Source organism: Acinonyx jubatus, chromosome X (genome assembly GCF_027475565.1).
Source record: "Acinonyx jubatus isolate Ajub_Pintada_27869175 chromosome X, VMU_Ajub_asm_v1.0, whole genome shotgun sequence".
NCBI lineage: Eukaryota > Metazoa > Chordata > Mammalia > Carnivora > Felidae > Acinonyx > Acinonyx jubatus.
Window position 1 is genome coordinate 78,008,219 of NC_069389.1, and position 27,831 is coordinate 78,036,049.

The 27,831-nt window shown below is 42.7% G+C and overlaps 1 protein-coding gene across 3 annotated transcripts; it reads left to right on the top strand.

Annotated features, from left to right (window-relative positions):
* Window positions 1-1,128: 1,128 nt before the first annotated feature.
* On the top strand, window positions 1,129-27,692 carry SRPX2 (sushi repeat containing protein X-linked 2). 3 transcript variants are annotated; one of them, XM_053201453.1, is made up of 11 exons: window positions 1,129-1,514; window positions 7,902-7,976; window positions 16,778-16,969; window positions 19,287-19,463; window positions 19,766-19,892; window positions 20,044-20,165; window positions 21,259-21,438; window positions 21,776-21,909; window positions 23,816-23,937; window positions 25,034-27,584; window positions 27,640-27,692. In XM_053201453.1, exons 1-10 carry the CDS (start codon window positions 1,448-1,450, stop codon window positions 25,212-25,214), a joined length of 1,377 nt encoding a protein of 458 aa, XP_053057428.1. In that variant the 5' UTR covers window positions 1,129-1,447; the 3' UTR covers window positions 25,215-27,584; window positions 27,640-27,692. The 3 variants fall into 3 exon arrangements, with proteins under 3 accessions (XP_053057428.1, XP_053057429.1, XP_053057430.1); XM_053201455.1 differs by lacking the exon at window positions 1,129-1,514 and adding an exon at window positions 2,717-3,390 and having other exon boundaries at window positions 7,896-7,976; XM_053201454.1 differs by lacking the exon at window positions 27,640-27,692 and having other exon boundaries at window positions 25,034-27,593.
* Window positions 27,693-27,831: the final 139 nt, after the last annotated feature.

The window sequence follows — 27,831 nt, forward strand, 5'->3', positions numbered from 1 at the left end:
ATAATACATGCTCAATTAAAACTGTTGAATTAATTGTGCGTTAGGATGCCAGGGATTTTGTCTGTCTACCATCCTTAACATAGTAGAAGCATGATAAACTTATTGAATAAATGAGGCCAAGATTGTCTTCATTTTTTTAAATTTTTTAATGTTTATTTTTGAGAGAGAGAGAGAGCACAAGTCGGGAAGGGGCACAGATAGAGGGAGACACAGAATCTAAAGCAGGCTCCAGGCTTTCAGCTGTCAGCACAGAACCTGATGTGGAGCTTGAACCCATGAACCATGAGATCATAACCTGAGCCGAAGTTAGAGGCTCAACCGACTGAGCCGCTAGATGCCCCTGTCTTCAGTTTTTTATACCACTGTCACACTGGTGAACACATAGTAGACAGTAAATACATATTTCTGATTGGTGGATTGGAAATGAAACAGGCTTGCTACTGAATATTTTATTATTAGAAGCACAATTCTTCCCTTTATAACTGAGAAGAGGTTACTAATTTGCTTGCACACACAGTGAAGAAACCCTTTCTACAGCACCTAAAAAAGTTCTTCTACAATCACTGATTTTTCAAGGATGGAAATGCCCACTCTGAGAGGAGGAAGAATGTGGGAAGCTGGTGTGCACTATGTTAGAATACTCTCATTACCAGATACTAAAAAGAAAGGTTGATAAGTGAAGCATATCCCTCCATCAGAGGTCACTGGTAAATAGCTTAGTCAGGGCTATAATCTTGCCATGCACAGATCATCTAGGTGTGCTTGAATAGGCTCCCCCTAAAGCCTCTCTAAGCATGCTTTCCCTGCACTCTCATTACAGGAATCAGTCTTGATTCTTCAGGCAAAAAGTGCATGATATTTTTTGTAAACAACATAATCTTATCAGAAACTAAAGTCCATAGAAGTTAGGTCATCAGTGAGATAGTTTCAAAGTGTGTTTGACCTTGTATATATGGATGGCAAGGCAACTGAAGAGCTGGGAAGTACTCAAGAATTACAGGGGAAATCTCTAGGGAATGTCAAAGTCAGCTACACTCTTCCCCTCTCCTTGGAGTTTGTGAAATTCCTTTTAATTCAATCCTGATGTCATGTTGAGTCATAAAAAGAAGTGTTCTTCAGCACACCACATCTCTGGAGGCCCTTTAGCCAGCCTCTGTTAGTTATTACTATACTCATGGGCTCTGGGCCAGCACCTTTCACACTTTCCCTCTGTTCTGTGGCAGATGGACTGTGTTCCTCTAATCCTTGTGTTCTTTCTCCCCCATCTCTCTAAAGTCCTTCTCTGAGGGAGGAATAGCTTATAGCTTTGGGGATAATACAGCTTTAAGGAAACTTTTGGCAGATGTGGATGTCCTAACATCTGGGCAGTGTTAACAGAATCCCGGAGGCCCGGACGGACCAAGAGCCACTCGTTCTAGGAATGGTAAAGTAGAAGTTTTTCCGACTGATGAGAGGAGCACAGAGGAAGGAGAAAGAGAAGGAGAAAGAGAGCACAAAAAATATAAAACAGGTAAGTAAGATCTGCTGCTGAACCCCTCTACATTATACTACCTCATTTCACAATCATCAAAGGTAATGAGACCTAGGACATGGGCAATATGGGTTGTAGTGGGGGGTGGGTTCTTTTATGAAACTGGATTATATGCTACTTGCCATTTGAACCATGACCTGGCTGCAGATACAGGTTCCCACTACCTTCCTGACCCACAGCAGAGGGTGGCTGACTCCCAGTGAGTCAGGTTTTCAGTCTCCGATCAGGGAGGAGATAGTCAGGGAAGCAGTCACAGATGCAGAGTAGTGGGTTGAAAAGGAAAGCCTGTGTTCCAGGACCAAGGAACTGGATTGAGACTGCATATGTGAGAGGGGTCAGTGATTAGTTTATTTAGCTGTTCATTTTCCTGGATCTCTCTTGAATCCTCCTTTCTTGTCCTTTTGTTCCCTCTTTATGCTTTTATCTCTTTCCTTCAGCCCTAACAGATTTTCTTTTTCTAGCTTCCTTCCCACATCTTTCCACTTTCTTTGCCTCCCTTGCTTGTTCTCAATTTTTTTTTCTATTCTGCTTCCTTGCCAGTGTCTGGACAAAATCTGAATTGAAGTGGAAAATGAATTTTTGCCATTCTTGGACTTTTCACATCCCTTAGGGACTCTGGCCAGAATCTGCCATCTTTTGTTTCTCCATTTCTGGAACTGACTCCTCCCCTGAGCATGGCATTTCATTGACATCATGTGGGTGAATGGGTGCTTACTGAAAAGTTCAGTGACCAGTTTATACCAATAAGCAGCAAGTTTTAATACTGTTTTGGATGAATTATTTGCCTACTGGGAACCTCAAAACTCTCATCCCATTGTGAAGACAGGACAGGAAGTGAGAAGGCAATTGAAGCTTGCTCACCCTCTCCTCATGTCCCTCAATAGGTTTTTCCCAACGTCACGGACTTCCTGCTAGCTCAGCAGAATAAAACAAGAAGGTTAGGCTAGACTTAAAAGCCAAAAGCCACTACCAAACCACTAAGTCTCAAAACCCAAAACTAAGAAAATATCCAGACCATAGTTAATGTCTGAGAGACTAGAGAAAGGAAACATGTAGTCCTGTCTAATACAAAGTGGGGTATAATAATATCTAATATATATTGATTGCTTCCCTATGTGCCAGGCAATAATCTATTGTATAAGGTAGATACTATTATGATTCCCATTTTATAGATGAGGAAACTGAGGCTCAGGGAAGTTAAGAAAGTTTTCCAAGACCCCATAGCTAATATGGACAGAATTGGATACACATACAGATCTGTGTAACTCCAGAGTTCAAGCTCTTAGTCCATATATGCTAATGCTTTCCCAGATTAATGGTTAGGAAATGCTAGTTAAACAGATGAAACCATCAACTGGCAGCTTTTAGATCACAGGATTCCCTCTTGGTTCTATATGACTTTATGTTGGCCCCTTCCTGATTTTGGTTCCTCCATATCCCTGTCTATAATTTGGACAATGAAACATTTGCATCTGATCTCACCATGGTTAATTGAGAATTGATTGTTTTATGTCATCCTCCTCCTGGGAGGAAAAGAGATCAGAAATAACAAATAGAGTCTTGCTATTCTATAAAGTGGAAGGTCCTTACAGAGGACACAATATAACAGGCATTCAATAATCTAAAAATTTCTCTTCTTCCTCACAGATCCGCATTTCTGCTTCTCACTTTTGGAAGTTCATTGATGGCTGATTTATGAAAGATATTTTCTTTTCCCTGGTACTTCTGGCCACATATCTCTATTCTTGTCTCCCTAACCTCCCAACTTCTTTTAAGGATGGCTGGTCAACTAACCCAAAGAGGAGCTCTATCTATCCTGCTCTTCTTCACTCCAGCAGTGACATCAACATGGTATGCAGGTAAGTTTTAGGATCTGTTGCCCATTATTTCCATGGAAGGCAAGACCTAGACTAAGCATTAGAGAAGGGAGAGTTAGACTGCAATAAGAGACAAATAAAGAAAAACTATGTGCACCAACAAAGATGGTTAAACATTCCAACAGGCTACCAAGGGAGGCTTTTGAGGCAAATAAGAGATATTTGAAAACAGGCTGCATCAGCACAAAAGTGAGAGGGTTGGACAGTATGACTTTTGAGGCCATTGTCCCACCTGCTCGGCACTCAGCTTCATCTCTCCCTCCCTTTCTCTCTCTCTTTCTGTTTCTCTCTCTCATCTGGTGTGTGTGTGTGTGTGTGTGTGTGTGTGTGTGTGTGTGTGTGTGCATGTGTGTCTCAGTCTCTCCCTCCCTCTCTTTCCCCTAGACCTTACTTACAGGATGAGATTTTTATAGCCCCTTTCTGCCAAAGATGTTAATGACAATACAGATCACAATCTCTTAAACAGGAATTCCCCAGTTTCTTCTGGCTTGTTTTTTACTTCAGAAGAGATGGAGATTTCTGGATTCCTAAATGTTTTATCCTTTACCTATGGAGACATAGGGAGCTGAAGAGAACAGACTCAGTGAGGAGAAGGAAAGAGGGAGGGAGAGAAATGAAGGAAGGATAATGAGGTGGCAGACAGAGGTTTTTGATGGGGCCCATCTGGCATTCCAAGTGCTAAGAATAATCTGCGGCCTGCAGTGTCTACCTTCATGGGGGCTGGGAGGAGTAAAAGAAAGAGTTAGACCCAACCAATAAAGTTAGGAAAATATACAGAGATGAGTAAATAACAAACTGCTTCCATCACAGCCACAGGCATTGCAGCTAAAATTTTCCACACGCCCTTAGCTCCTGGTGGAGGCCTTTGGCAGTAGCTCTGTTTGTCTGGAACAGCTGCATCAAGCTTTTAAACAAATATGCAAACTTCTTCTCCTCTTTGGCTTAACCTGGCTTTGTAGGGGGTAAAGCACAAGGGCTGACATTGAGAAGAAGAAATTCAAGTCAAGCCCTTGGCAGAGTACACACTGTTTGGGGTTAAAGGAACCCCAAGTCTCCAGAAGATAATATGTGCAGCTGTCATTCCCAACCTCCCCCTAGCCAATTCAAGTATATAACACCAAAATCCATCCAAAGACCAGAGGACTAAGGAGTGGAAATTAGATGGCTCAAAGCCTAGTTTCGAACCCCTGTAAGAAACCTCATGGAGGGGATGCCTCTGTGGCTCAGTCAGTTAAGCATCTGACTTCGGCTCAGGTCATGATCCATGGTTTATGGGTTCGAGCCCCACATCGGGCTCTGCACTGATGGTGCAGAGCCTGCTTCGGATTCTCTCTCCCTCTCTCTCTCTCTGCCCCTCGCACTACTGCTCTCTCTCTCTCTCTCTCAAAAATAAATAAATAAACTTAAAAAAAAAAAGAAACCTCATGGAGTTAAAGGGCCTTTACCTTTTCTAGAGTGGAAGTCCAAACTATTGGAGTCTTGAGGAGAGACCAGTTTTTTTTTTAAACAAAAAACTTAGACTCATTTGAAGCTTTCAAAGGGCCATTTTCAAGGGTGCCACTGTTCACTTCCACAAGAATCACCAGGCTCTTTCTGGGGAGCCCAGGTTGGTGAGGTCTCTGACAGCCTTCATTCTGCCTTCTTCTGTTCTTGGAAGGCTACATGCTGAGAGAAATTCAGAAATTTTTTAATAATCCTACCCTACATCACTAGCTCAGCTGTCTGAGCTTGCTCTATTCATATGTTCATTCATTCATTCAACAAATATTTGTTGACCATTCCTCGTGCATCCAGCATTGTTTATTCACGGCTATAGCTTTGTCCTCAAATGGGAATGGCATAAGGAAAGCAACCAAGTGTGGATTGAGGGCTAATCAAGAAAAGGATCCAGGAATAATCAGCGGATGTTGGGAAGGGCTAAGAATATTAATAAAGCGAACAGTGGGTTAAAAAGTGTGGACTGACATATCTGTGCAGTTCAGGAAGTCAGACCATATTTGTTACCATAAGCCATGCATTAGTGTATATCTTAAAATAGTTCTCAACTATCAGTTACATTTCCAACCATACCTTTGTGAAGGACAGTGCTTGGAGGGTCTGACTGTACTATGGAATTTGGAGGGACCCAGTAACAGACCACTGATTGATGTAAAAGAACTGAGGAATGTGGCACAAACCTCCCATCCTCAGTGCTGAGAAGGGGCAAGCAGATAGAACAATGTGGGGAGAGTGTCCCTCTATTTTCTTATATCTCATCTCAGTATCGTAATATTTGCAAAATAAAATACCCGAACCCAGGCAAAGAGAGGGACATAGAAAGGCTTAAAGTGGTAAGGTGGCCTAAACCCATTCCCATCACAATGCAAACTTGGCACCAGTCCAGCTATCTCTGCACCCTGCTGGAGACTGTAATTATCTGACTGAGTCTTCCCTTCTGCTTTCCCACATCCCCTGTAATTCTAGAATGATAGAAATTGCATTGTGGTCTTTTATCCCACACACGGAGTTAAAAAGCTGGATGGCAAGAAACATTTTGGATTTTTATGTCAGCTGGATATTGTCCAAAACTTTCTCCTACTACCATCTTTAGTGGTGTATCTGAGTTTGGTATCAAGGGGTCAAAGCACCCTGGGCTGGAATACCTATTCTGCTCCTTCCAAGGTGGGAGAAATTGGGCTACTCCCTTAACTCCTTTGAGCCTGTTTCTTCATTTGTATATCAGAGAACAATAAGAGTGTCTACCTCACTGAGATGTTAGGGTGACTTAAGAAGATAACATGTAATGGGCTGAACAGAGGACAAGTATATGCTCAGTGATGTTATGCTGCTGCTGCCGCCGCTGTTGTTGTTATTGCTCTCCAGCCATAGGCTTCTGACACTCCTGTTTGCTCTTCTGGTAAACGGGCTTTCACCCTGCTGGGCATTTCTTCACAAGCAAGCTCTGGAACAGGCATGCTGGGACTAATCCTTTACGGAATCACACACATCTGGCCTCCTGTTTACAGAAGCTATAAGGCTCTGAGGCTAATACTAAACTGAAACAGCTGACAAGAATTCCGTGCCCCACAAAGAACCCTCCCATGTGGGAAGAGAGAAAACAAGGGAGAGGACGCCTAAGGAGAACTAAAGGAAAGCCAAGAAAATAACTGAATTGGGAAAACAGAAAAAAAATAAAAGGAAAATAAAAAATGAACTCTTTCCTCTGGAATGAGGGCAAACCAATGAAGACATGATTTCATAAGACAAACTTTCAATTTGATTCATTCCCTTGTTCATTAAGATGGAATGGTTTCCCAACACTCCCCCAACCCCCAGTCTGGGCTTGTGGGTAATGGAAGAGCTCCATCATCTAGCCCTTTGCTCCACCCTTTAGTGCTGGGGTTGTGTGTGTGTGGGGGGGGCTGTGCCTCTTCCCAGAGAGGAGGCAGACAAGCTTGTGGTCTGAGTGTTTACACAGGCCCAAGGCCTCCAGCACTAAACCCCAGCCCTGTCCTGAAAGCACACCGTCTCCTGGAAATGAGGAATTGTTTTCTGACTCCAGCATGGCTGGCTGTTCTATTCCTGTGCATACATTAGGGCTCAGAGAGGCTGGAAAGAGAGCTTTCAGAAACTTCACTCCGGAAAGGACTAAGTTATATTCCAATTAGTTTGTATTCATGACTGATTTCCCGCAGTCTGGTGGAATACACTGTTTAGTCTCCCAGACAGCCACAGATTTGCCTCCACTAGGGACTGGGCCACTTAACAGAATGGGAATGGATTGGGAATGTTCTCCTAGCTCAGCAGCTCCCTGCTAAAGCTCCTGATGATTAGAGGAACAGGAAATTTCCCCAAAGGACTCTGCCTTCCTTTTCCTGCAAACCAGGACAAACTGCTCAGGACATGAAACTACGCTCATTTCTTCTTCCTTTTGAACCCTCCCTCTGCCTTGGCATGCCACCCCTAGCAATGGCAACCAAGTGGCAAAAGGGTGGTGCCCTGTGGGCTAGTGGGGGCCTGAGGAATTGTTTCTCTCTGAGGACCATGAGCAGTCCTGTCACTAGTGGCAAAGCCATTACTCAGACTCTATTTTTAACTCCTACCTGAGACAACAGTCCTTCCTCAGAGCTTAGTCGTTATCCATATCTCATCAAAACCTTGCATGTTGCATCAAGGAAATGGGTCAGTTATATTCCAGATTGGTGGGATTGATGGATAGTCAAGAAGTTCATTTTTTTCTTTTGAATGGAAGCTTCTTGTGCTACCAGTAAGTCACCCCCACCTCCACCCATGATCATGAGCTCTCCTTCTATGCACCTGAGATGTTGAGATTTATGTATAATAGTTCTGCTGCTTTACAAGGTAGAACTTTCCACACTAAATATGCACCTGGCTCCCTAGCCATGGAGTGCCATGTCCTCAAGAAGGGACCAGGTTGGATAGGAGGAAAGGTTGGGAAGCACTTAAGAAATTAATATGTCATCTTGGTATTATCTTCTTCATTGCAGGTTCAGGATACTACCCAGATGAAAGCTACAATGAAGTATATGCTGAAGAGGTCCCACAGGCCCCAGCTCTAGACTACCGAGGTAAGCCTCCCTGCTTCTTAGGCTCAGGAAGGGTCTTTTGTGGCCTAAGGCCTAGATCTTCCCTGAAGCATCCTCCTCCAGCTTGGCTCATATGTGCCAAAACTGCAGCTCAGGGAATCAGGGGCTGTGATTTCCAATCATGAACTTGGTCATGACTTGCTGTATGACCTTTTCTGTCTAGTACTAAGGTTACCCATCTATTATTAATCATTAAGTATTGACTGAATACCTGCTGTACACCTAATCCCATGCAGGGTAGGCCTATGGATGATACAAAATCTAAGATAGGGTTTTGTCCCCCTCAAGGAGCTTACAGTCTGCTGGGGGTGGGAATGGGTGAGAGGGGAATAAAATTAACACATGCAGAGCAAGTTAGTGTGTATCTGTGGGGTAGCAGTAAATGCAATAGGAGTTAAATAAAAAGAAGTCAGGGCAGGGATCATGAAAGATGACATATATTAGGCTTTGAGTGATGGGTGGATTTTGAGAACTGGAGAAGGGAGGCAAGGGTGTTTAGCAAAGCATTTGGCCACAGATATAGAGGAAAGAACAAAGCTGTTAGAGGAAGGATCTAAGAAGAAACCAGCCTGATTGGAGGAGATGGGATGTGGAGGGAGTAGGAGAAAAATAAAGTTGAATATAAAGAGTAAGACAAAATTAGGAAAGGCTCCATAATCTAGGGACCATTCTTAGGCAAGGCAGGAGGACTCTCTGTGAAGAATGCCGAATAGGGACTCCTGCATTAGAAAGGAAGTTAGAGAGGCACCTGGGTAGCTCAGTCATTTGGGCAGGTCTGCTCTGACTTTGGCTCAGGTCATGATCTCACAGTTCATGAGTTCGAGCCCTGTGTCAACCTCTGTGCTGACAGCTCAGAGCCTGGAGCCTGCTTTGGATTCTGTGTCCTTATCTCTCTCTCTCTCTCTCTCTCTCTCTCTCTCTCTCTCTCTCTCTCAAAATTAAGTAAACATTTTTAAAAATACAGAAAGGAAGTTAGACCAGGCGATATCTAGTATCTCTTCCATTTCTAAGATTCTTTGTTTCTATGCTTTACAAGGCATGTAGAGGAGTTTAGCTGTTGTGCTAGGAGTTATAAGGAGCCATCATATGTCTTCCCACAAGGGATGGCATGGTAATGATAATTTCACCATATCACCCTTGTTATTGTCTACAGAAGTAGGGGGTCAGGAAAGGTAGAGCCTGGGTCAGGGAGACTCTCCACTAATCAGCTACAGTAATGTTTATTAAAGATGATTGAGGGTATGGCAAAGAAATAAAGAGCAAGGATCAACCCCATGGGGAGCCTGGGTGGCTCAGTCGGTTAAGCATCTGACTCACATTTAGTGAGTTCAAGCCCTGCATCGGGATCTGTGCTGACAGCTCAGAGCCTGGAGCCTGCTTCAGATTCTGTGTCTTCCTCTCTTGCTATCCCTCTCCTGCTCATGTTCTGTCTCTCTCTCAAAAATAAAAATAAATGTTAAAAAAATTTTAATAAAAATAAATTTTTAAAAAATAAAAAAAAGAAACCATATACAGATGTGAGTAGAAGAAGATAATCCAACAAAGGAAAAAGGGACAGAAATAAGCCATGTAGAAGGAGATCAGGGTACTATATATCATGTCACAGAAGCCACATAAGAAGAGAGTTTTGGGAAGGAGGAAGAATGAGAAATCTACTGTGTCAAATATTGCAGAGAAAAATTGAGGGTATTGCAAACATTATATTTGGCAAGAAGAAGGTAAATGGTGACTTTTGAGAGAATAATTTCAATAGAGAAATGATCAGATTTGGTGTTTCTCTATGCTTCTTTCCACCTACCTTCTATCTTCTTGCTGCCAAAGAGTCCACACCCACTGCCTCTCTGCCTAAGCACCCACTAACTCCTAAACTCCCTACAGTCTGTTTCCCATTCACCCACATATGGCCCTTTCTTGAACTTCAATCTCTCTAGTCTCTCAGCAGCAATGTGAAAGCCCCTCTCTTCTTACCACCACTTGGGCTCCATGGCATTTCAGTATGTTTATAGCAGCATTATCAACAATAGCCAAATCATGGAAAGAGCCCAAATGTCCATCAACTGATGAATGGATAAATAAGATGTGGTGTATATATATATATATATATATATATATATATATATACACACACACACACACACACACACACACACACACACACAATGGGATATTAGCCATAAGAAAGAATGAAATCTTGCCATTTGGAATGACATGGATGGAGCTAGAGTGTACTATGCTAAGTGAGATAAGTCAGTCAGAGAAAGACTGTGTATCTTCAAATCAGTGTTTAATATGTGTATCTTCATATCAGTATTTTTGTATACTTTGGGTAAATACTTAGTAGTGCAATTGCTGGATTACAGGGTAGTTCTATTTTGGACTTTTGAGGAACCTTCATACTGTTTTCCAGAGTGGCTACACCAGTTTGCATTCACACTGACAGTGCAAGAGTGCTCCTCTTTCTCCATCAATGGCATTTTTAATAGCCTCTTTTCTTCATCACCTCTCACCAGCCATTCACCGAGAACTGTCATTTCTTTATTACTCCATGGGATCAAAACTTTTATTACCTCACATGGATAATGACAGTTGCCCCCCTAACTGGATTCTTTGATTCATGCTTCTCCTTTCCCCAAACCTAGTAGCCCAATGTGACCATTTCGAACAGAATTTGGCCTCAGTTCAGCTGCCCAGGCTAACAACTCATTACCCCTTATCCCCACATGAAATCTATGCTTCAGCCAGATTAGTAGAATTCTACTCTGTTCCCTGACTGCTTTAGTGCACACTGAGCTTTTCCTCATTCATTCCCTCATTCCCTTCCATTTATTCAATAAATATTTATTGAGTATCTACTATGTCCCTCTTTTGAAATAAACTTTTATTATCTGGACCGTTCATTTGGCATTCATTAGGTATTGCCCCTTTGGTTTACTTCTTATTGCCCTCAACAAAATAGTTACCTGTTTAACAGAAGGAGCCATGTGTGATACCCCCACAGAACTATGTCAAAAGTAGTGCTCAAGAAACGTTTACTGGGTCATTGACATCCTGGGAGCAGAACCCAGATTGCAGAAAACTGTAAATGGAAGAAGTAGATAGGAAAACGTAACAGATGCAGAAAAGTGGTTTCAGGGGGGTCCAGCAGCCCTATGATTAATATTACCCTGACTCATTGGTTATTTTTAAATGTCATAAAGCCCCTTAGAAAAATGTCAACCACATGGTGGCCTTTGGCCTTGGGGTCATGTGTGTCATGGCTCTGTTTAGGAATTTGGTCTCCGGACACAAAACTAATTGAGTGGGGTTATCAGTGTTGAGTGGGGAGTGGGTGGCTGGGAAAGTACAACCTGAGATCCGAGCCTCCCCTGTAAGGTCTTTTTGTGTTTTCACAACAGCTCTGCAATTGTAGTGCTTGAGACTTTCTGTAATTTGGGGATGGTGTCTCCAGATGGCAGCAGCGTGTTGTTTCTTGACACCAAATGAGCTGGTGGCTCAAACCCAGGCACTGATTTAGGGAATATCATTCCCAGGGATAGATATATTTTACACATGCAATTTCAGATGATTCTCAGAACATCCTCATGAAATTGGTCTATTATCCCCATTTTACAGATCAGGAAACTTAGCTCAGAGAAGGTAAATTTAGAGAGTTGCAGAGCTCAGAGGTGGCAGAACAGGAATTTAAAACCAGGTCCCTCTGTCTGACTCCAAAGCCATGGTCATTCCATCTCTTTCATTAAAAATGTAACCTTTCGTGGGGTGTCTGGGTGGTTCAGTGGGTTTAAGCGTCTGACTTTGGCTTAGGTCATGATCTCACAGTTGGTGGGTTTGAGCCCCATATTGGGCTCTTGGGCTCTCTGCTGTCAGCATAGAGCCCACTTTGGATCCTCTTTCCCCCTCTCTCTCTGTGCCTCCCCTGCTCATGCTTTCTCTCCCTCTTTCATAAATAAACATCAAAAATTTTTAAGAAATGTAATCTGTCATTAAAAGAAAAAAGATTAAAAGAGATAACTGGTAAAAACCAGATCATTATTTTAGAGCAAGCTGACCATGTAGTTTGGTACCATTTTCACTAATCTTGAACGTTATTTCATTCCCTTAACCTGACTCCTGGCTTGGAGTCAGAAGCCCTTCTCTGAGGTATGCCTTAAGTCCTCTGGGGGCACTGCTTTCCCAGCATATTGCTTCAGCCCTGAGCTAACTGGTAACTCTGCCTGGGTTATCTGAAAATAATCACAGACAAGGCCATTTCAACTCTGTTGCCAGCGCTTTGTTTTCTTATAATCCCCAAAAAAGATAGGTGGATAGCTGCACAGAGAAGAGACCATGGGTCTGAGTTACAAGTCCCAGCCCCTCTACCTTCCAGCAATTTCACCCTGGACAAACACATATTGTGTGCCAATCATTGTGCTATGCATTTTATAAATGTTATTTCATTTAAATAAATTGCATGCTTGCTATGTAGTAATATGGAAAGATCTCTAAAACACATGGTGTTTATTTTTTAAAGCATTGGTGAGAACAATGGGCATAATATATTAGTCTATGTGTTAAAAGGAGGAGGTAAAAAGAATCTATAGCAAGATTTGCTTTATATGCTTAAAAAACAGTTAACAGTGGTTCTTTATGGGGGTACTAAATGGGGGTAGATAAGGGAGCAGGGGTGGGAGGGAGACTTTTTCCTGTGTAACTTTTTATACTTTTTGTGTCTTGAATCATGTGGCTATATTACCTATTTAAGAATGTAAATTTATGCTTCAAAATGGCAGCCTAACATACTGCAGTGGCAGATATTGTGATCAGAAAAAATATGGGCTTTAGGGGCAACTGGGTGGCTCAGTCAGTTGAGTGTCCAACTCTTGATTTTGGTTCAGTTCATGATCGCAGGGTTGTGGGATCGAGCCCCGAATCAGGCTCCATGATGAACATGGAGACTGCTTAAGATTCTCTCTCTCTCTCTCTCTCTCTCTCTCTCTCTCTCTCTCTCTCCCCTCTCCCCTCTCCCCTTCTCATGCTCTATCTCAAATTTAAAAAAGGAAAGAAAAGAAAATGACTAACACATTTCCTACTAGACAGTTTGCCAAGCAATATTTTGCCACATTCTTAGTTTCAGTTTCCCATCAGCATTCTTTAGGTACAGTTGTTCAACCAGTTCTAAATCTCCACAACTGTACTGTCACCTCGCCTGTATGTCTTCACCTAATCCACATCAATGGCCTGAAAGGTATCACCACATGCCTCACTTCCATATAGTGTACCCACCATTTACCTTGTTCTACCAGTCTGGTGACCATAAAGGACCAGTCTGGTGACCAAAAAGGAAATGAGGTCATTCTGGAATTGTTCTTGAGGGCACCTGGAGATAACCGCTTCTCTTTCTAACTCCTCATTTGCCTATGTTTAAATATTCTAGAACCCTTTGCTATCAGTGCTGTCAGACTCATCAGGCTGTAGTTCCCAGAGGCTGCCTTCTTCCTTCTGGGGATCTAATATAAAACATAGTGACCATAGTTGATAATACTGTGTTACATACTTGAAATTTGCTAGGAGACTACATCATAAGTGTGGTTACTACAAAAAAAAAATGGTAACTGTGTGAAATTATAGTTGTATGAATTAACTTGATTTCAGTAATCATTTCACAATGTATATGTATATTAAAACATCACGTTGTACACCTTAAATATATACAGTTTTATTTATCGATTGTACCTTAATAAAGCTGGGGAAAAAAGAAAATTAGAATAGTGTTTTTGCTTTTTACCAGCCTTCCAATGTGTTTGCTTTGTGCCACGATTCCTCAGGGCCAGCAAATTTGACCTTATTTGCAATAACTAGGCCCTCTCCTACTGTCTCAGCATTTATCCTGAACTTTATATTTCCCTGTGCTATGCTTGTTTGTTCCATTCATTCCAATCTGATGTGTATTTTCCTTGACAGAATATGGGTGAGCAATAGAATGGGAGTGCTTGTTGGGGTCCCAGCATCCCATGTAAAGTCATTGTGTTGTGACATATAATCAACAGCTCTGCAACTATAGTGCTTCGGAGACTTTCTGTAATTTGGAGCTGTTGTCCCCAGATGGCAGTCGTGTATCACAGATGCAGGCTCAAAACTAACAAGGGAAGCCACAAGCATATTGTTGCTTAAAGGATAGTTTTCCCACTATCATTTGTCTTCATTCTCCAGCTGTCCTCAGGCAGAGGTTCCTAGCTTTTCTTTGTTCCTTTAGCTCCTGATGTGTTTTTTTTTTTTTTTAAGCCCTCCCTTTTTTGGCTTTTAGGATTTGGGAGCTGAATCAGCTTTTATGGGGCTTTAGCCTTTCCAACCCCAGGCTAACAGTTCTGGGTCATCCTATGTATGCATCCTTGGGCATGTGGACCTTTGCCTGTTTATATGTGCTCCTTTAAAATCTGAAGCCACTGAAGAGTCATTTGTTTTGTGTAGCCAATGAGGCATCTTTCTAATGTCTTTATAATTTAATGGCTCTATTACCTTTTGTGCTCAGTACTGAACTGGGATCTGACTTTTATTCCTAAGCAGCCTTCTTTGGTTATCACAATCCCTTCCCCTCTCTAGCTTATATCTTTGTGTTAATTTTTTTTAAGTCATTTTAAATTTGCATACTGTAGGGGCACCTGGGTGGCTCAGTCAGTTAAGCATCTGACTTCGACTCACGTCATGATCTCACGGTTGGTGAGTTCAAGCCCTGCATCGGGTTCTGCACTGACAGTGCCGGGCTTGCTTGGGATTCTCTCTCTCTCCCTCTCTTTCTGCCCCTCCCCCACCTATTCTCTCTCTCTCTCTCTCTCTCTCTCTCTCTTTCTCTCTCTCTTTCAAAAAATAAAATAAAATAAACTTAAAAAATAAATTTGCGGGGTTCCTGGGTGGCTTTGTAGGTTAAGCGTCTGACTTCAGCTCAGGTCATGATCTGGTGGTTCTTGAGGTCGAGCCCAGCATGGGGCTCTGTGCTGACAGCTCAGAGCCTGGAGCCTGCTTAGGATTCTGTATCTCCCTCTCTCTGCCCCTCCCCCACTCACACTCTGTCTCTTGATCTCAAAAATAAACAAACATTGCAAAATTTAAAAAATAAATTCACGTACTATAAAATTCACTCTTTTGGTGTACAGTTCTATAAGTTTTGACAAATGCACATAGTCAGGTAACCACCACCACAGTTCCATCACCTCAAAAATTTGCCTAGGGCTTCCCCTTTAAAATTATCCCCAACCTTTACTCCTGAACTCTGGCAACCATTCATCTGTCCCTGTATTTTTGCCTAATTCAGAATGTCATATAAATGGACTCCTACAGTATGCAGACTTGTGAGTCTGCCTTCTTCCAGGTCACAAACTGCATCAGAGATCCATCCATGTTGCATGTTGTCGGTGCTTCCTTCTTCTGTATGGATAAACCACAGTAAGTTTAACCATTCACCCACAGGACGTTTGAGCTGTTTCCACATTTTGGTAATTGTGAATTGAGATACTTTAAACATTTGCGTACAGTGTTTTGTATGAACACAGGTTTTCTGTTCACTTGGGTAAATACGTAAAGTGGAACTGCAGAGTTGCACAGCAAGTGTGTTTACCTTTATAAGAAACTACCAAAATATTTTCCAAAGTGGCAGTATCATTTTGTGTTTCACCCTGCAATGTGTGAGAGTCCCAATTACTCTCCATCCTCACCAACACTTAATATTACCAGGTGCTTTTTTTTTTTTTAAGTTTAGACAACCTAATGGGTGTATAATGGTATCTCGCTGTGGTTTTAATTTGCATTTCTTTAATGACTCATGATTTCTAATGATGCTGAACATCTTTTCATGTACTTAATTTGCTATCCGTATATCCTTTTCAGTGACATGTTTCTTGGTGTCTTTTGCCCATGTTCTAACAGGATTCTTTCCTTTTCTACTGTTGAGTTTTGAGAGTTCTTTATATATTCCAAATACTACTCCTTTGTCAGATATGTGGTTTGCAAATATTTTCTCCCAGTTTGTGATTTGTCTTGTCTATTACAGTGTTTTTCACAGAACAAACTTCTTAAATTTTGACAAGGTTAAATTTTGTGATTTTTTTTCTTTTATGAATTGAGCTTTTGGTGTCATGTCTAAGACCTCTTTGCCTAGTTCTAGATCCCAGAAATTTTCTCCTGTTTTTTTATCTAAAAGTATTATAATTTTATTTTATTTTTTAATGTTTAGTGATTTTTGACAGAGAGAGAGAGAGAGAGAGAGAGAGAGAGATTGAGAGAGAGAGAGAGAGAATGAACCAGGGAAGGGCAGAGAGAGGGGGGGACACAGAATCCAAGGCAGGCTCCAGGCTCTGACCTGTCAGCACAGAGCCCTATATGGGGCTTGAACTCACGAACTGTGAGATCATGACCTGAGTCAAAGACAGATGATTAACTGACTGAGCCACCCAGGCACCCCTATAATTTAATTTTTTACATTTAAGTCCATGATCCATTTTAAGTTAATTTTTGTATAAGTTATGACACTTAGGCAGAAGTTTTGTTTTGTTTTGTTTTGTTTCATTTGCCTATGGAAGTTTGATTACTGCAGCACCATTTGTTCAAAAGTTTTGAACTTTTTAGTTCAAAAGCTTTCCTCCATTGAATTGCCTTGGTGCCCTTGTCAAAAATCATTTTGACAGACTTACTTGTATGGGTCGATTTATGGGTCCTCTATTCTGATCCACTGATCTATGTGCTGTCCTTTCACCAATACTACACTGTCTTGATTGCTGTACCTCTAGCTTACTTTTCTTCTATTGCTACAGTCCCCCGATGGTGTTATACATTAAATATCCAGGATGGAGAAGCCACGTGCTACTCACCGAGGGGAGGAAATTATCACAGCACCCTGGGTACTCGTTGTGAGCTCTCCTGCGATCGGGGCTTTCGACTGATTGGACGAAGGTCGGTGCAATGTCTGCCAAACCGCCGTTGGTCTGGAACTGCCTACTGCAGGCGTAAGTGGTGTGTGTGCATATACTGACAAGTGTATGTGAGAGAGGCCAGCCAGCCAGTCAGCCACTTGAGGGTATATGTCCAGAGGTGTTACTATGCCCTCTGTCAAGTGTAAATTGAGGATTTTCCACAGGTGTCCTGCAGGACCTATCCACATCCTAACATTCTAGCTCATTTTCCCTTCCTGTGGTTATTGCCCGAGCAATATGGGCATTTATGTAACAACAAGTCCTTCTGGCTCAGCAGGCCCAGGAATGCATATAAAGTTTGGGTGTGGGGCCTAATGCAAACCTGGGCTTTTCTCTCGAGTTCTCAAGGATGTGTGTGGTCTCATACTCTTTCCCAGTCATGGCCAACTGCTATATTTCCTGGCATAGAGGGCCTTGGCAGTGAAGGCACAAGACATCTGCTGTTCTTCATTTTCTTCTGAAAGTCCAGAAGAATCCCTAAAACTAGAATGTAGGAATATAATACACACATTCTAAATCATGTCCCCCGCAGCTCCCAAATCCCTGCCTCTTATTCAAGCTCTACAGCCTACCCACTTTTAGTAGCTGAGATTTGCCTGTCCATATGTCCATCACTGAATGCCATTTGTAGGGCACCCATGTTGGAGGAGAGGGGGCACTGAATTGGTCTCTTCATGAGCTCACTCAATTCCTCAATTACCCCCAAGCTACTTATAAGACTAATGGGATAGAAACACAAATGTGTGCACATGAATGCTGTGTGAGTGGACACACAGCAATGAGCATCTAGAGACAGATGGGATTGGTCAGAGAAGATGCTGTGGAGGAAAGGGGAAGCTTGATAGCCACAAAGAAAGAAGCCACCACACCCCTCTAGGTGATTGTAAGTAATTTGCTTTAGGACTTAGATGCCATCATTTCCAAAATGAATTTGAATTGGGATTACAAAATTAAAATAATATGTCTAGGAGCACCTGGGTGGCTCAGTCGGTTAAGCATCCGACTTCTGCTCAGGACATGATCTCCCAGTCCATGAGTTCGAGCCCCGGGTTGGGTTCTGTGCTGACAGCTCGGAGCCTGGAGCCTCCTTCGGATTCTGTCTCTCTCTCTCTCTGCACCTGCCCTGCTCATACTCTCTCTCTCAAAAATAAACATTTTTTAAAAATTAAACAAAAATAAAATAAAATAAAGTAATATGTCTGTAAATGAACATAAAATCAGTTAAAAGAATGGAGAGATACATATTTCCAGGTGCTTAAAATGGGTTAATTACAATGTTTGAATACTGAATCTGTCTTTGTCCTTCCTCATAAGAGATAAAAGGGCAAACACCTTGGATCATTTTCAGTCATATAATACTAAGAAAACAAATTCATCTGAAAAGACAACCCTTTTTTCTTGGCCCTGATTTCAAGGAAGTCATTTTTTTATAGGTCTTTAAATAAAGGATATTAGAAAACATAAAAGGCACTCCTCTTCAAGTCTGGTTTAGCCAAGAAGCCAAGTGAACATAGTTTATATAGAATCTTTATTCAAAGCTCCAATAATTGAACATATGCAAGGCTAGAACTTAGATAGCCAAAAGTATAACTTGCCTACTTCTCTTGAGTATCAGGCATCTCAAACCAGACTTTGGCAAGCTCACAATCAGGGTCACAATCAATTCATGGAAGCAGTCTCCACTTCTAACACCTGTGGTGCCTAAAGCCCATGGATGCCTCTTTAATCAAATACCATCGAGTCTGGACGTCCAGGCACTGGTCTGACTTGTATTCTCACCCAGATATAAGACAAGCCTGCTTCCACATGAAAGTGAGCCTCAGCTGAGGGGTGAGGTGGTTAACGCAAAAATTATACTCGAGAGGAAGCTTTGAATTTGCTAAAGGGCATGTAGGATTTTAGGAACAAGATATGAAAGGAGCTGCTGAGGCCCTAAATGAGTCCAGAGGTTTATATGCATTATGTCTTTTAATCTGCACAACAATCCTATGAAATATCCACATTTTACTGATGAAAACAGTGAGACTCAGAGAGATGAAGTAATTTGCTCAGGTCACAGAGCTAGTAAGAAGTGGAGCTGGGATCCAAACTTGAGTGTGATTCTGAAGTCCATGCACTTGGACAAGTAATTTACTTCTTTAAGATTCCCCCCAACTCCAAGGGCACTGCTGTGCTTTATAATATGAAAATTAAAAGGCAATTAGGCACAAGAATATAAGGACAGTTTGGGGTAGGGTTTTCTGTTTGTTTTTTCTGATGTCTCTGATATGGTTCTTCCTGTGCTAGATGCTGAGGCATCACCTGCAGATAGTCCACAGGCCATTGAGCTTGCCACTTGGTTCTCTCTTAGAGGTGAGATGCCACGCACTGCCATTCATCACTAGTGGCACTTACACCTGCACAAATGGGGTGCTTCTTGACTCCCGCTGTGACTACAGCTGTTCCAGTGGCTACCACCTGGAAGGTGACCACAGCCGAATCTGCATGGAAGATGGGCGATGGAGTGGAGGCGAGCCTGTATGTGTAGGTAAGTGGTGGTCACTCCCTGTTGTCCTGCTACAAAGAACCACCCCAGCATTGTATCCACAAAGGATGTGGAATTCTCACCACAGAAGACATTCCTGCTCACAATGAGGGTGGCACCCTGGTCATAAGCTTAACAAAGTCATCACTTCCCTCTGGAGCTGGGCTTCCTCCCCCAGTTTCATTGAGTATCTTGAACTGAGTGTGCATCTTTTATCTACCCAGTAGTGTAGTGCTGCTTCTATGGGTTACCTCAAGGGAAGGTACGGGGCCCATGAGTCAGCACTTGATTTCTGACCTTGACAGACATAGATCCCCCCAAGATCCGTTGTCCCCACTCACGTGAGAAGATGGCAGAGCCAGAGAAACTGACTGCTCGAGTATATTGGGACCCGCCATTGGTGAAGGATTCTGCTGATGGTACTATCACCAGGTGAGTATTGGATTCCCCTTACGCCTCCCAGCAGTTTCTCAGGCTCTGCCCACACTGAACTGCACGGGCCGATGCCACAGTGATTATGTGCCTCAAACCCCAATTCTAAGAGTCTTGTTCCTCATTGGCTCTCTTACTCTGTACCATGCAGGGTGACAGTTCGGGGCCCTGAGCCTGGCTCTCACTTTCCCGAAGGAGAGCATGTGATTCGTTACACTGCCTACGATCGAGCCTATAATCGGGCCAGCTGCAAGTTCATTGTGAAAGTACAAGGTCAGAAAGAAGTCTTCCATTTCTACATTGCTGTTATTCCTGCTCTATCCTGACCCTTTACATGCCCACCAGAACCCTCTCCTCTGTAGGTTGAAGCAGATGCCTCTTTTATATTGGAAAAGGGAAAAACACAAGTTCACTTAAACAGGGTCATTCAGGAAGCTGCATTACAGGTGTATACATATTTCAGAAACCCTGACTCCCCAGCAAGACTTTCTCGCTCTTCTAAATCTAGATAAAATTCATGAAGATACTCTGTATAAAATTTGTTTCTTTTCTTAGTCTTCTAATTATCAAATCTAATCAGCTTTCATTCTCAGTCTTTCACTTCTGCTGAAATAGTGTTGGCTGCCTGATTCTTCCTCTTTGTTTTGTGTTGTATTGTGTTGATTTGGTTTTTCCATTATAAAGATAATTCATGCTCATTGTTGAACATTTTGGAAATAAAGAAATGTACAAAGGGAAAAAATCCATTTCCCAGTCATCCAGAAGCAATCATTGTTAATCTTTTGGTATCTTCCTTCAAGTCTTTTATCTACATATACTTCGAAAAAAATATATAGTTGACATCATACTTACATCCAATCTTAGATCGCTCTTTTTCATTTTTATTACAACACAAGTAGTTTTCTCATACTCTTTAAAAATTCTTCAGAAATATTTTGAATGACAACATAACAATCTACTTCTAAGAATATATTTTGATTTTCTTAACACTCTACCACTAATGGATATTTAAGTCTTCTCTAATTTATTTTTGATATTAAAATTAATTTTGTAAGGTAGTCATCTTTGCACAGGGTATCTACAACATCTGAAAACAGACATATTTTTTTACAGATTGATAGCTTTTTTTATGACAATATGTATACTCCCTGCACTTCCAGATTTTATGAACACCTTTGTCTGCATTTCAGATTGAATTCCTTAAGAGGAAAAATCTGGCTCCACTCTTGGCCACTGCAAACACAGAGAAAGCATTCATTCTGATCACCCTAGGTCTCCTGGTCTAGAAAACACAGCATGGCACCCTCTTAACACGTTTTCCCTAAAAGAGATACCATAGCCCCTAATCTGAAATTCTCCCTGACAGTGAGACGCTGCCCAACTCTCAAACCACCACAGCATGGCTACCTCACCTGCACCTCAGCAGGGGACAACTATGGTGCCACCTGTGAATACCACTGTGATGGAGGTTATGAACGCCAAGGAACCCCCTCCCGGGTCTGCCAGTCTAGCCGCCAGTGGTCAGGATCACCACCCATCTGTGCTCGTGAGTGAAACAAGGGGATGGGGAAAGTGGACATATTGATCAGGGCTACTTTTCGGTATCTTTCCTTATGTATGCCACAATGGTCCAATTGCAAGATGTATGATGTGGGAATGGGGGTTTCTGACCTGTGTTTATTTTAAGGGCTAATGTTCCCCCATACAATACTCTTACCCAAGAAGGATTCAAACTGTCCAAATGTTCTTTCAGGATTTCCCCCAAGGAAAGGCAGAAACACCCAAAAAGGGTTAACTTGAAAGACTGAAACTCACAGTGTTGTTATCTGCATTACAAGTAACAAAAAAGCCATACTCCGACTGACCATCTGCTTTTGCCCTAGCTATGAAGATTAATGTCAATGTCAACTCAGCTGCTGGCCTTCTGGATCAGTTCTTTGAGAAACAGCGGCTCCTTATCATCTCAGCTCCTGACCCCTCCAACAGATATTATAAAATGCAGATCTCTATGCTGCAGGTGAGACCCACCCCCTAATGAGGGCTTAGTTCCTTTACATACCCCCTAACCCCACCCCATTACTGCCTTACCTCTTTCAAATCAAAGAGTTGCTTTTTCGGCAGCACAAACCCCACTTCCTCAAACTTTTTGTGGGGAACATTTGATCAGTTTTACTGTAGACAAATTTAGCACATTTTAAAAAGTGCTGTTTTTACTGAAAAGGCAGTGAGGGCACAGGAATAGTGGGTGTGACTTGCAGGGGGCATGGTGAAAGATGGCAAGGGAGCATGGCAAAGCACTCTGGAGAGACTGGTGAGACGGGTGTGAGCAAATGTAAATGTTGAGAATTAATTGTGTTTATGTTTTCAAGGAGTAATAGCACTAACACTTAGATAATAAGTGCTATTAAATACTAGGTATATAAGCACATGCTTTACACCTATTCATGTAATTCTCACAACAACCTTTATAAGGTAAGTACGATTACTATCCCCATTACATAGGTGAGGAAAGTGAGGCGTAGAGAGGTTAAGGGATTTGCCCACGATTACTAGATAGTAAGTAGTCATGCTGGGATTGAAACCAGGCAGTCTAACTCCAGGATCTGCGCTCTTCACCACTATAGTAGCAAAAGAGAAGGAAAAGTGTTGTGATATTACAAAATAAAATGAGATAGTTGCATGACAATTTTTAACATACTAAGAGTTATCTGGCTGAATCCACTTGTGGAAAAGGGGGGAGTTGATAAGACACAACACATATACCCACTGGGTCTTATAAAAAGGTTCTTGAAGAGAATGCAGGGTGCACTGACAGGACTAAGAGAAATGGCTCTGAGATTCTGCAAGAGACTGGATAGCCAGGTAAGGGAAAATGCTATTTAGGAAGATTTCTAAAGGTTAAATCGGGGGATTTCTAAAGGTTAAATCTTAGAAGTTGCTAAGTCAATATTCAGAGGCCCATGATGGCAGCAGCTCTATCAAAAGGATGACCCTAGGTGTCTAGATCAAAAAGGACCTTGTTCCTCCAGCAATCCAAAGAAAATGGGGGCTAGGGGGAGGAGCAAAGGCAATACTTCGGCTTGAACAGAAAGCAAGAACAGGAACAGTCAGTAAGGACAGTGATTCTGAGGGTCAGGACTAGAGGATTAGCCCACAGATTAAATAAGGGGTCAGGCACCAGGGAGTGTTCAATGTTATTTTAAACCTCACTCCCCATAACTGGCTAAGAGGCGATCCTGCAGGACAAAGTAGGACGAAGAGGCAGGGTGGGGTTACAAGGTGTCCTGCCCAGTGTGAGGAAGGCAACAAAGGGCAATGAAAAGAGCACTGGCACTACTTTGGAGAAATCTTGGAGACTGAGGGAAAGGCCATGGCCATGTTGCCTAGTGGTAAGGAGCATGTACAAGGGTAGGCAGCATCAGCCTTCAGTTTGGCTCAGCATCTCATTGTCATGCAAATTTGGGCAAATTACTTTCTCCTCTACAGAATAAGAATGATACCACCTACCTTGTTAGGGGTGTGTAAGGATCAACTTATTCCTACAAAGCATTAGGTATGTGTGTTCAATAAATGATAGCCATTATAATCATATCACCATAGCCATCTGTTAAGAACCTATGTAGTTTAAAGCCAATGCAATACCAAACAAGGAGAGATTATGTTCCTGCAATTTATCAATTACATTTCACTTTTCTACTCCCCGTGGTGTGACAGGTTTGGTTCATTTCATTAGAATAAAAGAAACACTATTAGGGCAAATGCTTCAGGAATGACAGATCAAAGAGGTTGTTAAATGCTATGGTATGATGGTTGGGGGAGAAGCCCTTCCTTTCCCACACTGCCTGGTCCCAGGAGGAATCAGCTAAGTAGCCTTAGGTTTGAGTCTGAGAGCCTATTCCATAAAACCTTCTCTTCCCTCCCAGCAATCCACCTGTGGACTGGACCTGCGCCATGTGACCATCATTGAACTGGTGGGGCAGACACCTCAGGAGGTGGGGCGCATCCGGGAGCAACAGCTGTCAGCCAACATAATCGAGGAGCTCAGGTCCAGGCTCGGAGGCCACAGGGAAGGGGTGGGCAGCAACCCTAGGCAGGACACTGGCAACAAGAGGGTTGGGGGGAAATCAGCAGACACTGTCTTGAGGCATGCCTTATGTTTGAACACTTGGGATACATTAGGTAAAACTAGAGAGTGGTAGAACATCAAAATCAAATGGGTGGAGGGAGAGCATAAAAGACAGATCACCAGGCTCCACCCCAAACCACCTCAGGACTATGCTTTTATTAGGTACCTCAGGTGACTCTGAAGCACAGCCAGGACTGAGATACAGACTCAAATATGACTCAGATAAGCCTCTGATTCTGTTGCCTCATGGCCTCATATGTCTTCAGTCTACAAAGGAACAAAAGGCATCTGTAGGCACTAAAATCTGAATCATACCCCTCTGCCCCTGGACAAAGAGTGGGTGGCAGGTGGTAGAAGTTGACTTTTCTTATTATCTATCCATTACCACCCCTCCGATGCTTCCACATACACTCAGTGCCAATAAAGTCATCATTGCTCTCTGTTCATAAACAATACCTGCCTTTAGGGCTCAGTCTCAGCGAGGACAGAAAGATTCAATCCCAGGTAGGGGAGAAACTGGGAAACACGCAGAGGAAAGAGACCGCAAACTTGCAGGTACAGATAGAAGGGTTGACCAGGTAATAATATTAATCAACCTCAGGGCTGCCATATATGCTTGTGCACGTTATGCCCAGCCTAACTCTAGAAAACACTAGTTACATCATAGTGCATATGACTTGTACTCCCTGGAGGTATTCTGTGCAGCCTGCATAGATACCTGTGATAACCCTGCTTAAGGAAGGGGGCCTATGAGGGAAGCCTAGCCTGCTATCAATAAAGTTGATCCATCTGAGGGGAAGAAGACATGGCTTAGCAGAGTTAGATGCATAGGGACAGCAAGAGTAGGGTCTGGGCAGAGAAAAACAAAGAGGCTTGAGATAGGTAGTAGAGGGGATGAGGACAAGGGAGGGAAGGAATTAGTCCATAGGCAGAGCTGTGAAAGGTCAGAGGGTAGTAGAACCTGGTGCGATGAAGCCCAGACAAGGTCTCACACCTCCTGGGCTCCTCTCTCTAGGCAATTTCAGCGCCTCACTCCCTCCTACTTCAACATGGTGTTGATTGACAAGCAGGGAATTGACCGGGAACGCTACATGGAACCTGTCACCCCCGAGGAAATCTTCACATTCATTGATGACTACCTACTGAGCAACCAGGAGCTGACCCAACGACGGGAGCAAAGGGATATATGCGAGTGAACTTCAGCCAGGGCATAATTGAGGTCAAGGGAAAAAAGCTCTCTTAGCTGAAACTTGGGGCCTAATAAAAGGAAGAAATGGTTTTCCACAGTTCTAAGGACAGGACTCTGAGGTGGGTGAGATTTACCAATCCTGAGACATTCCCAGGTCCCTTTTTAGGGCTGTGTAATAGTTTCCCCAAGCAAATTTCTGCTTTCAGTAGCACTTGAGGAGCATAAGAAGCTAGGCAGGGACTGATGTCAGGCCCTGGGCAACGGGCTTGGGGTGAAAGTCTTCTTTCCCTAACTGGGCCTCTGCACAGTGCTCCAAAGTCTTCCAGATAAGTAAATTCTCAATTCATTCACTAAACGGCTGTGTTTTAAATGGTTCCTCTACCCTGAGGTGACAGCAGAGGGCAGCACCATCACAACAACCAGGACACTTAAGCAAGTGTAGCTGGATTTTCCCTATAGGCTAACTATATCATTGGAGGTGGTGGGAGCTTCAAAACATTCTGGAACTTGTCATTTCCCCTTTTAGGACTTGGGTTACAAATGTCACATTAACCATTGCTTCATCTAAGAGTAAGGAAAATGCTGCAATGGGAGGCAGCTTGGGAAGAAAAATCAGGCCAGAGCAGAATCTTTTGCCCTGGCCCTTCCAGCTGGATCATGGGCAACAATCTCTTTTTACTGAGCCTCCAGTGTCATAGCAGAAGGTACCAGTGCTGTCCCTTCTTCAGGGAAGCCCCCAGCTCATGATCTAGAGAACCTCAAAACCACCACTCCAAGCCTCTGTAAAACTAAGTAATGGAGAAAAAAAAAAAAAAGAGAGAGAGTCAGCCTCATGTATTAACTTATTTAGCTAATCGCTTTTAAAAGATGAGCACAGGGGCACCTGGATGGCTCAGTCGGTTAAGCATATGACTCTTTATTTTGGCTCAGGTCATGATCCCATGGCTTTGTGGGTTTGAGCTCTGCAACAGGCTCTGTGCTGGCAGTATGGAACCTGCTTGGGATTCTCTCTCTCTCCCTCTCTCTCTGCCCCTCCCCAACTTACCCTGACCTCTATCTCCCCAAAATAAATAAATAAATAAAGCTTAAAAAAAGAGAGATGAGCACAGAGCAGGTGGGAGCTACCACGGCACAAAGTCAAGCCTTAAGAGTCAGGCCTGAAAGTAAATCTGCGGTTGGGCTCTTGTGAAATGGAGCAACACTCTATGGTGTGTCAGTGTTTGAAAGAAAGGTGTTCTTCCCATGCTGCTGAGAACTTTCTTTTCTATACTCATGGAACCTGATGTCATGGTTAAGACTCAGCAGCCTTTCTCCTTCAGCTTTGTCTAGGGGGTCACCGTGGAAAATTAGAGAAGCAGGCTGAATGGAGAGGCAGAGCTAATGCTTGAGCACTCACTATGTGCCAGGTGCCATTCCAAACCGTCTATCAATGGACTCTGAAATCTTCACAAAAGCCTTATAAGGCAGGTCTCATTTCACAGATGAGGGAATTGAAGCACAGAGAGATTAGGCAACTTGCCTAAGATTCAGACAGGAAGTGCCAGAGTTGGGATTTAAACACCAGCAGTCTGGAGCCAGAGTCACTGTTTGTAAATATTATGCTGCACAGCCTCTACTTTTTCTACTTTTCATTTAAAGAAAGCTGACTGCTCCAAGCAAAGACAAAGGTTTCTATATACAATCCTACTCAGATACAAGACTTGGAAATGGGCCCCGGTTAGGAAAAAGGGAATGGAAGGCTTTCAACCCAAGAAAAGTCACTCTCCAAAGAAGAGGGATGGGACATAAATCATGAGCCCAGAACATATGGAGATAGTACTGAGTCAGAAAGAAGCTGTTTTCACTGTGGGCTCAGTGGAAATCTCATTTTTTTAATGCAAAATAAAAAGGCAGTTGCTGAATGGGACAAGACATGGAGTAAATGACCAAACTTGGAGCAAAAATGTCCCTTCTCCCTCTTCCCTCCAAGGAAATACAGGAGCTTGAAAGTCAAAAGACAAGTTATGGGCAGAAGATGAAATCCAATGAGCTAATGTGGGAAATCTCCAGTCAGACAGGTCTGTGGTTCCAAAGGCAAAGATTGCACATTAGTTAAAATAAATGCCCTTCCTTGTGTTTACTACTTACACCTCAAGTGCCAAGGCAGGGCATGCTACTAGGTCAAAGACCCAAATGATAACATGAAGAGGCCCACCGCCTCTTAAATCAAGTTTCCACCTGGGCTGACTTTTGTATCGAAATGCTCTTGTTTAAAAAAAATTGAGAAGCTTTTGTTTTGTTTCATTTTATTGAGTAGTCAGACAGGCAAGTCAATCTTGCTTTCTTTAGGTAAAGATTTACTGTAACCTCTTTTGCATTATGATGCAAGAAATTCCAGGTGCTAAAGGAACAGAAGCAGGCATTATGATGCATTATGATGCAAGAAATTCCAGGTGCTAAAGGAACAGAAGCAGGCAGCAGCAGAATCAGGTTCACAGCCAGACAACCTTATTTCTGTTTTCCTCTGACTCCCATCTCCCCCAAGATGTCTCTCTCTCTCTCTCTCTCTCTCTCTCTCTCTCTCACACACACACACACACACACACACACAAACTATTCAGTCAGTCAGCTGGTTAGGTAACATC